The sequence below is a fragment of the Plecotus auritus genome (assembly GCF_963455305.1).
Source record: "Plecotus auritus genome assembly, chromosome: 8".
Classification (NCBI taxonomy): Eukaryota; Metazoa; Chordata; class Mammalia; order Chiroptera; family Vespertilionidae; genus Plecotus; species Plecotus auritus.
In genome coordinates, this window is record NC_137782.1 from 52,096,104 (window position 1) to 52,110,822 (window position 14,719).

A 14,719-nucleotide genomic window follows, 5' to 3' on the forward strand; every position below is an offset into this window, starting at 1 on the left:
TCAGTGGCAGTTAGCAGAATACCAGAGAAGTTAGTGTTTGCTCCTTTGATGTGTGGGTATGTATTCTAAGTCTCAACTTGTGTGATGGATGAATGCCAATGAAGTGGACATGGATGGGGAGTGAATCCCTCAGGGCAGGCTCGGCGTGTGGATTCCTGCAGAGCTAGACACAATGCCATTGCTCGTAAAACAGAAATCAATACCAAAATATTAGAAACGGAATCTTCTGAGGGCCAGACATCCTTCGTAATGTCCCACAATTTCTATTATTGCACAAGCCACCACGGCTACCTATACCATAAGCAAAAACACAAAAACTGGTAGCTAATTGATGTTCTAATTAACAACCACCATATTAGGTTAAGTTTTCCAAAATTAATTTGGTTAAAAAGAAGCTAAAGAAAAAAATACATATGCTAAATAACATATCTTATTTCAAAACCATAAGAATGTTCTAGTGATTGGGTCTGTGGATATATTCATATTAGAAAAACCGACACATTTCTCTTTAGGAGAGTGCTGATCGTGGCTTATATAAAAGACAACCGTGAAGATGAATCAGGGAGAAAAAAGCTTTACATCATCTGGGAAATGACTGCTTCGCCTTTCCATCTGTGACTTGATTTTCAGGAGCACAGTGAAAAGCGTCCCTCGGTGGCCTTCTTTTACCTTGCCGGGAAGCTCTGAAGGCGGTTGTAGGCCATGTGCAGGATCTTCAGGTGGGGGTGTCCTGTTAACAAGGGCACACACTTGTCTGTGAGGTTGTTGTTTGTCAAATACAACTCCTGTAAGATGCTGTTCGTCTCTTCGGAAAGCGTGGCCACAGGAAGGGTTTCCAGTTTGTTGGCAGATGCATTCAGGAATCTCAGACTACAAGGACAAAATGCAACAAAATCCCGATGATAAGACAGAGTTCTAGTCCGGAATCCTCAAAAAGCCCAGTTTTCTGATGGATACCTCACTTATTAGAAACTGGGTTTAGAAATGGGAATTTAAGGACAGGACCTGGCATTAGCAGGCATATCGATACCTGACTCCCCTGTCTACGATGAACACAACAGCTATCTATGTGTCTTAAATACAAAGAGAGAGAAATTGATTTTTATGGAAGCACAAAGGTGACAGAAGTGACTAATTTTATAGCTGACGGGGAGTGGGAGAGAGAGTGATAAATATTTTGTCTTTAGGAAGAGAAAAATAATTGCCTTAAAAAAAAAAAGAGCTCTTATAGTAATAAAACAATTGGATATTAGATCACAACCCATCTAAAGCACATAGTGACTAAGCCCTGTCAGTATGTTGTCAAAACCACATTTTACTGACACAGATCCACAACTGCAGGAGCTGATTTGCTCTGATGAAGGAACACTATAAAGCCAGGGAAATGAAGAACTACAACTTCATGATCAACAGGACAAATCTCACAAAAGTAATGTGGAGTGAAAGAAGCCAGAGAACAGGGGATACACCATGTGAATCCCGAACGACAGGCAAGACGAACCTGAGGTATCAGAAGTCAGGGAAAAGGAAGCAGTGTCTAGGAGAGGACTCTGTTTTTTCCAACAGGATGACGTCTGGTTCTCGATCGGGATGCTGGTTACATCAGTGTGCTCACTTTGATAAAATTCATCATGTGCTACACTTATGATTTGGCCTCTTTTCTGTATTTATCTTATTCTTCAAAAAATTTTACATTAAGAACAAATAAATAGTATCTATATATGCAATTGGTTATCCAAATAACAGAGTGAACAATGGCTAAAATATGAAGAACGTTTTTATACCTAAGATAACTAATATTGTCAAACAGTAATCCTAGAGTTATTGTGAGACACAGATAAACGCAAAATGCAAAGCTGCAGAACTGAGACAGAATCCTTGCTGTGACAAGGTTCCAAACCATTTGGAAGGGAAAGGAAGGACAGCGCAGGAACTATGTGCAGCTCACGACTCTGACAAACCCTTGCTTCACAATGGATCTCCGTGATGTATGCTCCATGGTGAAGCTGCAGCTGCCCACAGGACTCAGCTGCTATAGTGCAAGGTCAAAGCTGCCCTGCCTCCACCCTAGAACTACTGTGTTAGTGAACCTCCATCCTCTCACTTCAAAATCACTTGGGTCTGAAACAGCACTCAGTTCAGGACTATTCTATCAGATCTTTGGAAAAAAGAATAAAATCTTCCTTAAAAAAAAAAATGGAATACCAGGTACAGTTATTTTTAATCTTGGATAAAAAGAAGGCTTTGCATTCAGGAGTCATCACCAGGATTGTCATTCCAAGCTCTCAACCCACTAATTTAATACTCCCCAATTTTGCAACCACACACGTACACACACACACACACACACACACACACACACACACACACACATACACACACCTAACTCCACTACTTATCTGAGGAAAAGCAGCTTCCCCAAAATAGAACATTTTCCATTAAAGAAACTTGTATTCTCTTGACTTTTTTTTTTTAAAGGGAAGTTAGAAAAGGGCTGTAGAGACCATAAATAGTCATGGGAAATTATAGTCATGTGTGCTGCAGAGAGGAAAATAAAGGTCATTCATGCCGCTTCTGAAATGGTTTTGAACTAGGAAGGAAACCAGTGTCAGCACCATATTTCTTTAAAGCATCTTATGAGTATCTCTTTATTTTATTTAGTTATTTTTTTAGTATCTCTTTAGGTCCCACTTGTATCACCTGACTTAAATGCCCTGTTAATAATTTCTTCAGTGTAGAATTAGGAAAAATTAAAATGCACTGCTCTAAAATAACATGGACTGAGGTTGGCTAGGAAACTATCTGACAATTTCATTAAAACAATTCTCCAGGAAATATGTAGTTATAGATTCAGGAAAAGAAAAGAGAGAAATTAATTCATAAAAATGTTTGCACACATTTAGGCCAGAAAAAGAGGGAGAAAGGAGAAAAGACTGAGAAGTGAGTGCTCATTTAGAAAGCTGCAGAGGGGACTTGGGAAACTGTTCACGCCATCTGAAAGAAGGCGAGACTGTGATTTCCAAAAACGTGTTCTCTTCTCTTGCTGAAATCCGCCTGTACTGAAGAAGCTATATACTCTTTATGGGAAATTAAGGGGGGAGGGAAATAAATTCCACATCCTACCCCTCCAGGAAATAAAACTAAGTTGAAACTACACTGGCTGGTTCCAAAGAATTTTCATTTGTGCTGAATAAAGCCTGACTGAGTCACCTTGTTAGTCAATGGGCAGAGAGCAAACAACTGGATTAAAAAGACCTTTTATTATAATGGTCTCAGGAAATTAAATTCAGCATCCACCCTCTTAAATATAAAAAACTTGTCCTACAACCTCACAACGTTTTAGGATACAAATTGGTTTAATGTAGGTGTTGTATTTCCACCAGAATGAGCAACTACTTTAATTCTGCAAAATTTAACAGTTTTACTCAATAAAGATGGTATATAACCCCACCCCCTGCTTTCAGTTAAATTCCTAAAGCACTGAGTTTAGCCTCAACCTCAATAGGATGTGACAACCTCATCAAGCTTCTTCCTTATAGGTTTCTGCATAAAATATTGTTTAATGTGCCAACAGATGTTTCACCCATTCAACACTCCTTACTATGCAACCCTCCTCTACTAATTAGAAAAAAAGCAGTAGCATCACTGCTTTCTTTTCATTTGTAAATTGCTTTGTAGAAACTACAGCTGGTTCCTATTTTCTATTTCATTCGATTCTCCCATCATCCTAGAGATGCCCCCTCATATTTCACAGAAGACAGAAACTGAAGCTGAGAAAAGTCAAATTACTAGGCAATGGTTAAATAGTAATTAGTGGCAGAGCCAGAAATAAAACACAGATCTCGTCAATCTTAAGAGTCCACTATTCCCTAACAGATCTCTCCAAATTTCAAAAAAAAAAAAAAAAATAGTAATAATAAAACATTTTTCCTGAGGACATTTTCATAGGCCCTTCTCTCCAAAAAAAAGCTGGAGGTCAAGCCAGACACCTTGCTGGGTAGCAGGAAGACCACATGTACACAGCACTTTAAACTAAATGCTTAAAATAACTCAATAACTAGCACAGTACTCAAAAACTTTCCTTAGCAGAAGTGCAAAAGTTGTAGGAAAAAGACATCATGTATGGCCCCTACCCTAAAATATTTGGAAAGCTGCCCACAAGAGCAGTGAAATGAGTCCACTTCCTGCTTCTTGAGCAATTGCTGTGTTCTTCTTTGGCACATTCTGTCCATCTTTCTGGCTCATCTAATTTTTTGCTTTGTTTTGTTTTAAATTGCTTTTTAGTATTTTCCAGTGTGCCCTTAAACTTTACAGCCAAACTATTCTTGAGATAAAGCACAGTATTTGGAATCACAACAGATTTACCTACTTGTAGGCATACCAAGCAGTCTGCATTTAAATATTTTTCCTGGATATCAGTACTGGGACTTGCAGTCTATTAAAAATGCAAAAGGTTAAGACTAAGCCCAGCAAACCTCTCCTACTTTTAGACAACCCCCTGACTTTTGGCCCCAAAATGTTCCAGAAGTGTCAAACAAAACAATCTATAATCCTTGTCATCTTTACAACACAGTACTTCTATTTCATACATCTTCATAAGGCTGGTAGCTCATAAAGGGCTTTCAAATTTTTTATGATGGTGACCAAGAGTACAAAATACATTTTACATGACCATCCAGCACAGTACACATGCAAAATACATATGTGTAACTGGAACAAAAGTTTCATGAAGCCATATTTAACCTTACTTTTACACTAGTATTTTCTATCCTATTTAATTTTTTAAGTGCTGAAAGAAATTCACTAAATCAACGTTATACCTCGCTAATCAGTTTGAAAAAAAAACAACAACCCCACAATTATTAATTGCCTAGCAACATCACCTAATAGTGGGGATTGCAAGTGAAGGAAAAGTGTATACAAGTCCAATGGAATTCACACACTTATTTTGTAAGGTCTGAAAATCTGCCTGGCTTGGGTAACAAAGATCATAAGTCTATAACATAAAGGAACAAAAGTTATATAGATATAAAAATTGTTAAATAAGAACTTGAAAAGAATTTTAAAAATTAAGTATAAGTAATTACTTCACACTGATGCAATACTTTAAATTAATGTACAGACCGTATCCTAATTTCATCAATGATCCCACTGATGTCCTCTATCTGGCCCAGGATCCAATCCGGGATCCCACTTGCATTTCATTATCATGCCCTTAGTCTCCTCCTCTAATCAACCTTATCTGTCTCAAATGATCTTGACATTTTTGAAAAGTATCAGACAATTATTTTGTAGAATACCTTTCAATTTAGGTTTTATCTTCATTAGTATACAGTGATGCATTTGGCAAAGGCACACAGAAGTTATATTGTACCCTCCTATCAGAAGATACATGATTCTCAAATTCAGCCCCCAGATATTCTTAAGTAGGTTAGAGGAAGGCCTCAAAATCTACAGAATTAAAAATTCTGTTGAGTGGCCAGTTGAAGCAGTGGAACTGAGATAAGGGCCAGGAACCTGCATGTTTAATAAGTACTTGAGGGGATTCTAAAGACACACTTTAAGAAATACTGTTTTATTTCACTATGGCTCTTAGAACTTCACAATATAGTTCTCTTCACTTAAAAAAAAAGTGTAGGCAACTTAGCTCTTCAAAATGCCAGAAGTATCTGTCTTTGCCAAAAGGCACCAGTTGTCATGGTCTATCGATTGTGCTCTCTCCAATTTTCTGTTCCCTTTTAGGCCCCTTGATATTTACACATATTCTGTCTGAGTCACTAAAACTTATGGTCTGTAATGTGACTAATACTCTGGAGATATTTATTAATTACCATGTACTTTATTTGTACATACACTCCCCCCATTCCTGCCTCCGAAAATGGCTTATACTGTTCTAACCAGGGATAAAAAACAGACCCTAATGTCCACCCACAACAGGAATCTATAAGTTGCCTTTAAAGGGTCCGTTGTGGCTTTGTTAATTTGAGTGATCTCATCAGGAGCAGCTCTTTGGCCATCAAATGAGTGTACAGATTCAAGATGGACAGGGAGCCAGGCATGGCAAGATTTCAGGAAGAACAGAAGGATGGCAATACCTCATCCATCCACTCTAGTGACCTATGGGGAATATCAACCTCCACTCTTGCCCATCTATTGATGAAAACTAACTATTTGTAATTCTTCTGGGGGTGTCCATCAAGAAAATCCTCAAATCTAAGCAAAGAGAGGTAAGAGGAGAGCTTTAGGCCAGTAAAATCCAGATTAGAATATTTACCAGTTCACCCATAAAACTAAAACCCGATCTATCCTAAGATCAAAATCACAGTCAATTTTTTTAATAACATATGGTCCATCATATTTCCAATCTATCTATAGTTTTTAAGCTGCCAGTGAAAAGCAAATAAAAATAAACAAAACTAAAAAATGAACATGGAGAGAAAACACATAAACTGAAATTCCTGATTCAATTCACAGGAATTTAAATAAAATTGGTCTAAAGTTTTTGGAGAGAGATAAAGATGTGAGTAAATGTCATCTAATTTAGAGTAGAGTCCCCCTTCCTATTTGGTTACCAAACATCTTCCTGCTACCAGGTAAAGCACATTAACATATACCATTCTAAAAGTGTAGTATTCAACAGACAATGCCATAGAACTAAACCAAGATACTAGTTTTAGCAGCCAAGATTTGTAGTAAAGAAAAACTCCCAAGAAAGAGTCTTTTGCTGTGTCCAACAATGCATGTTTTTCTGATAGTTCTCTTGAGATTTCCAAACATAACTTCTACTTAGAACACAAACGAAGACTTGTATTTGGGTCCTTTCTTCACTTACATAACCCAACAAAATTGGTAATGCTAATTTAGTACCACAAGAAATATATGAAAAAAGGTTGCCTATACATTTTTAAGATTAGTATTATGAAGCAAAAGGAGTGGAAGAACTGAAGCAGTTGCATTACTGCCTGACGCTATTTACCAAGCACACAGCTATGTAACATACAAGGAAGTGCTGGTCTTCATACCAGGAGCCAAATTAAAACCACTCGTATCATTCCTTCTCTTTTACCCTCTCAAACACATCTTTGTATTATTGTTTATTGTGTAGTTATTTTAAACTCTATGTTAGATTGTAAGCTCCTGGAGGGTAATGCCTATGTTAGTCATTTCAACCCCTACATCACTCAGCACAGTGACTTAAACGTACTTGGTCAGTAAGATGCTGGCTGCTTTGAACTCTGTGAACAACACAAATCACAGCTGAAACCACCTGCAAGAAACTGGCCACAGAGATTCTCCTGAAAAACCCTCTTCAATATTTTACACTTCATGGTTTCTGGGTGGACCTGCTCCTATAACTGTCAGTACTAGTTTATTCTTTCTGAGTCCTAACTGATAAGATCAGGTGCCACACTGGGATGGAGATGAGGCTATTATATTGATTGGAAAATAAATGCACCACAATGTCTCCTTGAAAAAGTTCCTATTTTAGCCTTTTTTTGGGGGGGGGGGGTCATTTGCTTTCTTCTCATAAAATAAAAGCAGGAGGATGCTTGCTTGCTCTAATTCCAGACCCCTTACTCCAGAACCTTCTGTACTAGAGAGGCACTTAGCACAGCCGGCCCTCTTCCCAAGACCAACAGAGGCCAGCTAGTTTCCCCACAACAGCACCTATTTCCAAAACACAGCTGGCTCTGGATAGGCCTGACTATCCAAACTATTGGGATGTCTGCCTAAATACCTTTAGCTTACACTGCAGCTCAGCTCTTCTGCTTCCCATGATAGCAACGGTCCTCTTCCAGTGGCCAATTCAGGTTCTGGATTTTCCATGTTGCATTACTAGAACTATTCCAGTTCACACAACCCTTCCTTTGCCAACTTATAGATTCCATCTGGAAACTATGAAATAGGCAATGTAGGAAAACCAAGACTCAGAGTGACCTGCACAGGGTCACAAGTCAGTTCACACAATGGTTCTAAGACCTTGGGAGTCAAAATCACCTGTGGAACAATGTAAATTAGTGTTGCTCCACTCAATGCCTTGTTTAAACACATCAAACATGAAAAGGGTCTCCTTGACTACACTAAGAGCCCTCAAGGTCGTGTTTTCAGACCCGCCCTGGCACTCAAGACTTCTTACTGACTGCTTCTATAGAATAAAAAATACATAGCATTGTCCTTTCCAATCAAATCCTCATAAATAAATAAGGGACGGTTAATATTTATTGGAGAGTTCCAGTGCTGTTTACCTACTCTATTAGCCATGAACTTAGCAGACTTAGCCAGATTCAGAAATATTTTCTCACTCAAAGACACCTAAAACTTGAATCCATTACCTACTTGTTTCTACAGATTCAGTGTAGTCCCAAGAAACAGGTGTATTTAAGCTGCACCCAAAGTTTGCCTAAGTTAAAGTTAAGAAAATACAAGGTGACAACCTAACTTAGATTTCTGCACAGGGAAGACACAAAATCCTACAGTATTCATAACAACAAAAAGCTCATGTCTAGAGCTACCTATACCTACCAGCACATTGTACTTTGATATAAATGCAAAAGTAAGAACAATTCTCTAAATGATCTTGAAACATTGCTCTTTTTTGTCAGAGGAATGATATACCACTGGTCAATTACCATATAAAAATCCTATTTTCTCACAATTCCATTATTTCTCTGTAATTATGCCAACAGAAATCATTATAACTTATTAAGTGCAGAGAATAAATGCTTTTAAAAGTGAGAAAAGGGAAGGAAAGGGGAAGGAGTACCAGAAATGTTCTCCATCCTAATCGGGTGGTGACGGCATATAGAATGTATGTAAAAACTCATTCAGCAGTATGTTTAGGAGTTGTACCCTCCCCCACCCCCCGAAAACGGTCTCAGATCATGAGACAAGAATGCTAAGGAGCGGACATTTTACAACTCAGATGAATAACCGAAACAATCACGCCGTGTTACCTGTCGGCCTTCATCAGCAGGTTGGGTGGCAGCTCCAGGAGCCGGTTGTGCTGCACATCTAAGACCTCCACTGAGGTTCTTTCTAGCCGTTCAGGTAGACTGGTCAGCTGGTTGTGTCCCACCAGCAGCTTCCGGAGACTGCCATTACAGAATAAGCTGTGCAACAAGGGACAGAGACAGAAGGAAACTTACTTAGAGCTAACGTGGGATAAATATGAGAAAATGATCAGGAGTGGAAGAATACTTACAATGATCTCTCCAAAAAACAAATTCACTCAGAGCAGCTGCAAATTCACTTTAACAGAAGCTCAAACTTGGAGCTGTTAATATTTATTTATTTTCTATACTTAAAAAAAAAAAAAAGGTGGCAAAAACCATGAAAAGGAATTTTAACAAAGAAGCTCTACTTAGTGAAAGAGAAGGACACATTTCATAGAAGATTCAGAAGAGAGCAGTCTAATCTTCTTAGGTTTACAAGGCAAGCTTTAAAAGGTGCAGGATTCTCAAGGTAGGGCTTGTGCCTTATACACCACGGAACTCGGACTGTTTTACCCACAACAGATTCTAAATAAATGCAGTCAAACAATTTTACCTACAAGATCAACATTCAATAAAAGATCCATCTATCCAATTAATTTTTTACAAATGCCAACTGGGAAAATGTTAATTATTTCTCCCTTTCCTCACTTCCCTAAATCTGTATATTTTTGTTTTCTCTTTGGTTTAACCCTAGACCAAAGTAGACACTCCCTCCTAAAGAGAACAGAATGCCCTTAATCCACTATTTTCTGCTGTGCCCTAAAGAGCTCTTTGGAAGCTTGGCTGTGTGTTTCTTCTGTGGATTTTCAAAACTGCAATAAATGATGAATACTTAATCTAAAAAGTCCACTCTATATCAAACATCAACAGTTGTAGAGAATAAAACAAACCATGGGTTTCAATACAGAAATCAATGGTCTGTGGGAAACGAAGGCTACGATATGCATCAGGATCACTTCACAGTGAGAATTCATTTATATACTGCTGTCAAAAAATGAGGCTTCCTAACCCACAGACTATTTCCCACCATTGTGACCTCATTCACTGACATCTGCTGTTAAAACAACTCTATGTTACAGCCATAACTTTATTCACTTTAAATATCAAAACCAGATTCTTCGCTCACAAAGATACCAGAACCTGTTCCAATGCTGTGACAACACAGGTCAACATTAATGACATCTAACATGATTCACTTGGCAGGTTTAGATATCAATGTGACAAGACAGATTATCTAGGACTGTCACTCAGTCACAGTTAACACAGGGTCTTTGTCACGGTCACTCAACCCAATAATTCAGGATCTGCTTCACCAATTTTACTGCCTTGCAGTGGAATTTAGAATTGGGTTGTTTATTATTTACATGCACACACACACACACTTTATTTTTAACAGATGGATAATTGAAAGACAGGTGACAAAATCTTTATCCTGATTTTTCCAATTAAAAAGGAGATATGATAACTAAGGATGAGTATTAAATGCTAATTACTGGATTTAATTCAATTCTTTTGGATACTAAGCACTAAAATACCTTCTTTTCTTTTTAGTACATTTCCACTTCTAAATACTAATTTCTGGTCTGTCAAACCCTTCATACACTTAGATAAACAGAGCTTGAATAGTAAGTCAACTTCTAATGAATCACTATCTTGTCTGAAATGTTACATGATTGATGGGCTAATACAAAGTTTGCAACTAAACATCACCATAAATGAGAAGACAATACATACTGTGTTTGTCCCACGGGTTAAAAACAGAAACACACAAAAACAAACACTGTTTAAATTCCCTGACAATAGAGCATTTGGGATTTGCTTTGAATAAGCATTTGTTTCATTCCCCCAAAAGGCTTGTACTAACGTAGAACAAATCAAAGATGAACTCTGGGGGATAATTTGATAAAATATGTGTTATCTTGGATTTATTTAATTGTTGATTTATGTATATAATATCATTGTTGTAGCCAACAGTGAAACAAAGGCCTTAGACTCCAATATGCTATATATCTGTGGATTGGGGTGGTTGGAGTGGGGAACAAAACAGAAGAAATAGAAAAGAAGATCAGAAAATATTTTTTAACTAATTATTTTCCCCTCTATTTAGTAGTAGCCTGTTTTCATCTTTGCTATTTGTTTTCTAAAAGCATCCCCCCCCCCCCCCCCCCCCCCCCCCCGCCACACACACACAATGCTGTCTGTCCACAGGGCACATCACTAAACCTTCTGCTGATAACGGTGATGAGCTGCACTGAGTCACCTAAATGCTCAGTCAACATAAAACTCTAGGGCAGAAAGCATTTTCAAATGATTGACTTTATTGGTATTATGTATGGCTGAAAAAGTAAAATGAACTGAGCTTTCTGGGGATTGAAAATGTAAACCATGATTTTCTTTATGAGAATTATATTCTAACACAGTGTTATCCAACAGAAATATAAGGCAAGCCACGTACGTAATTTAAAATTAAAGGTGAAAAGATTTAGGTAAATTAATTCTTACAGTACTTTTTATTTGACTCAACATATCCAAAATATTATTTTAACATGTAACTAATACACAACATTATTGAGATATTTTGCACCCAGTGTATATTTTCTAATTCAGCACTTCTTAATTAGGAATACTCACATTTCAATTGCCCGACCCTTGGCTAATAGTAGTGACTACATATTAAACAGCTTAACTCTTAATGCCTTTATTAGGCTTACCAAGCATGTATATATGTCACCATCTTTGTTCTTTACAAGAGACTATAGGAATACCAATCACATACCTTTAAAGAACATGCACCTAAAGTAAACTTAACTCCAAAATAGTGACATATTTCTACAGTATTTTCATTGATATTTTTTGACTATACATAGTTAGAAACAACTGACTTCCTTTGTTCAGTGATTGACTGAGAATGGTGCAAATAGCTAGATCTGAGTTGTAGCAGCCACTAGTCACAAATGGCTATTTAAATTTAAATTAACTAAAATGAAATAAAATTTAAAATTCAGTTCTTCAGTCACAGTAGCCACATTTCAAGTGTTCAACAGTCACATATGGTTAGTGGATAGTACACTGGACAGCACAGATTAGACCACTTCAACCATCACAGAAAGTCCAAAGGCCAGCACGAGGACAGACTGTCTTCCAGTTATTGATTGCATGGCTAGTCACTAACAGCCCCAAAATGCTTTGTACCACAATTAGTTAACTTGAAGATGTCCATGTCTATGGAGACATCATCACATGGCTGTTTTAGAAATCTTGGCATTAAAGTGAAAATTATGAAATAAAAAAGTATCTAGTTCGCTCTTTTTAGGTTTAATGATCTAATCATTTTTTCTCCCCCTAAGTTATGTTCAAGGAAAACCAAACATTGTTTGTGGGTTAAGGTAGCCATATCAAGTTAATGGACCGAAGGGGAGGATTCTGAAAGAGTGAAGATGAAAGAGTCACTAATCGTATTGTTTGGCGCATCTTTGAAAATTTCAGCTTATTTAAAAATCTCCATCAGGAACCACCCACTGCATGACTTTGAAAAGTCTGATGGAGAGTCACAGCCTCACTTCTCGAGGGAAGTTTATAACTTGAAGACACCACATGGGGTAGAGATAGTAAATATTAGGTTTAAAATATAAGGTTTAAAAAGCTCTTTTAGAGGAAGGTGCAGGAGGATATAGGGGAGATAAATGGTGATGGGAGGAGACTTCACTTGGGGTGGTGAACACACAATACAGTGGTATTTGGCACCTGAAACCTGTATAATTTTGTTAACCAGGTCACCCCAATAAACTTTATAAAAAGGAAAAAATAAACACACATACAAAAAAAACTCTTTTAGGGGTTCCTAGTAACAAGTTAAACACTGAATCAGCAATTTTCACAACTGCTTATCTGATTTGAGATTCTCTAACTCAATCTGTCATACTTACCGAGCAGGAAGTTCACATATTTGATTATGGCCAATATCTAAAACTTCAAGCTTTCTGCTTTCACATACCCACTCAGGCACATTTTCCAAGCAGTTCCTAAATATAAGAATATATAATAGTTTTCTTTGATTGGAATGTGGCCTAAAATATAGTTTGAAACTCAAAATAATTACATAGACTAAATAAAACTTCAAATGAAATACCAAAGTACAGCGAGTATAAATCCAAAGGATATGAGTATTCATCTTAATCTAAAAGCAAAATTGTGATAAGGAATAAAAAGTAAAAAAAAAAAAAAAAAAAAAAAAGGAAAGGACATTGTTACATCATTTCTAAAGTCTTTTTTTTTTTTTACTTTGGCTCCCAGAATTGCTTTTCTAAAAAGTCTATAAACCCACTCAAGTTTAGGAAGAGGAGGTCTTAGATTGGAAACAAACAAACAAGCATGCACTTCTAGTTAAGTTGAATAGTCAAATGGCATAAAAGTTTTATTTTCCAATTTACCTTTCACCCTTAACATTGAAATAGTTCTCAACTCCATTAGGCATCATGAAAGCACAACCATAGAGAAATGGAAAGATGGCAGCAGGGCAAGTGCACTGGCCCTTAACACTCAGAATTACCTGAAAACATTTACTTGGGCACTAGGTGGTAATTATAATTACCAGAAACAAGTGAACTAAACTAATAATGACTTTAATTATTAAATGAATTGACCTGTTCTTACACAAATTTATTATATTTGAATGTTTCCCTAATTATAGGTGGTTAGTTAACCTTTCACTTTAAAAACAAAACAAAACATGCAAAATGACCAGGCACAAGGAATCTAAAATGGTATGGATGTTAAGACTATTATTATTTAAAAACGGATGCACAATTCTGTAAAAATAAAATGCTTGGGAGAGGATTATATTAGAGCAAAAGTGAAAATAGTTATGATATTGGGGGTGGTGGCATTATGTGAGGCTTAAAAATCATGTTCTTTATTTTTGCTATTATATCAACTTTTCAATTACAATACAAAAACCATGCGTTATTTTCTGCTTAGTGTCTACATGGGCACATCAGGTTCTGGCTTTGGAGCCCTAAAGATTGATACACTTAATGATTTTATTTTGGTAGTAATTAACCACATCTTAGTAAGATAGGAGAATGTGCCTCTCAGTATAAGCAACCTCATCATAGCAATAAAACTCTTGCAAGTGTGGAACTCTGAACGTGAGGAGCTCTAAGGACCTAATAAACACCATTTTGGATGATGGCTCAGTTCCTTCAGATAACATAAATACTCACACAAAGGGAGGAGACTGAAATACTCAGGGCTATCTGAGGGGAATCAAAGGTTTTCTAACACAAAGTCCTGTGGTTTGGAAGGTGAATGAGGGAGAGCACGTTACAGTGAAGATTCTGGATATGAGAGTTACAAAGAAGGGGAATAGCATTTAAGTGGGAGAATTTAGGAATAAGCATGATGTAAGAGTTTCCAATTCTGTCTCACTTAGGGGCTTCAATGAGAACCAGTTGCCAATTACATACTATAAATAAAGGGAAAGTAGATTCACTCCATGGTCAATGCTCTAAAATAAATCTTTTCAAAATAAATCTTTTCTTGCAAACTCCACTCCAGTGCTGTTCTTATTTAAAAGATGAAGATAACAACCAAAGCTAATAGGAAAAATAAATAAATAACTTAACCAGGTAATATTGAATTTCAAGTACTTTAAAACTATTGACATGAATTTAGTAGGAAATGCATGAAGCACTACTACACATAAAGGATTTTACCAGTTTCTAAGA

The 14,719-nt window shown here is 36.9% G+C and overlaps 1 protein-coding gene across 1 annotated transcript in view; it reads right to left on the bottom strand.

Annotated features, from left to right (window-relative positions):
• Positions 1 to 14,719, bottom strand: part of PHLPP1 (PH domain and leucine rich repeat protein phosphatase 1) — a 206,556-nt gene that overhangs the window by 25,471 nt on the left and 166,366 nt on the right. Inside the window, exons 9-11 of the mRNA XM_080685114.1 lie at positions 12,920 to 13,015; positions 8,955 to 9,110; positions 670 to 870 (exon numbers count right to left, since the gene is read on the bottom strand). Of these exons, the coding sequence (XP_080541240.1) occupies positions 670 to 870; positions 8,955 to 9,110; positions 12,920 to 13,015 (453 nt within the window). The remainder of the gene's footprint in view (positions 1 to 669; positions 871 to 8,954; positions 9,111 to 12,919; positions 13,016 to 14,719) is intronic.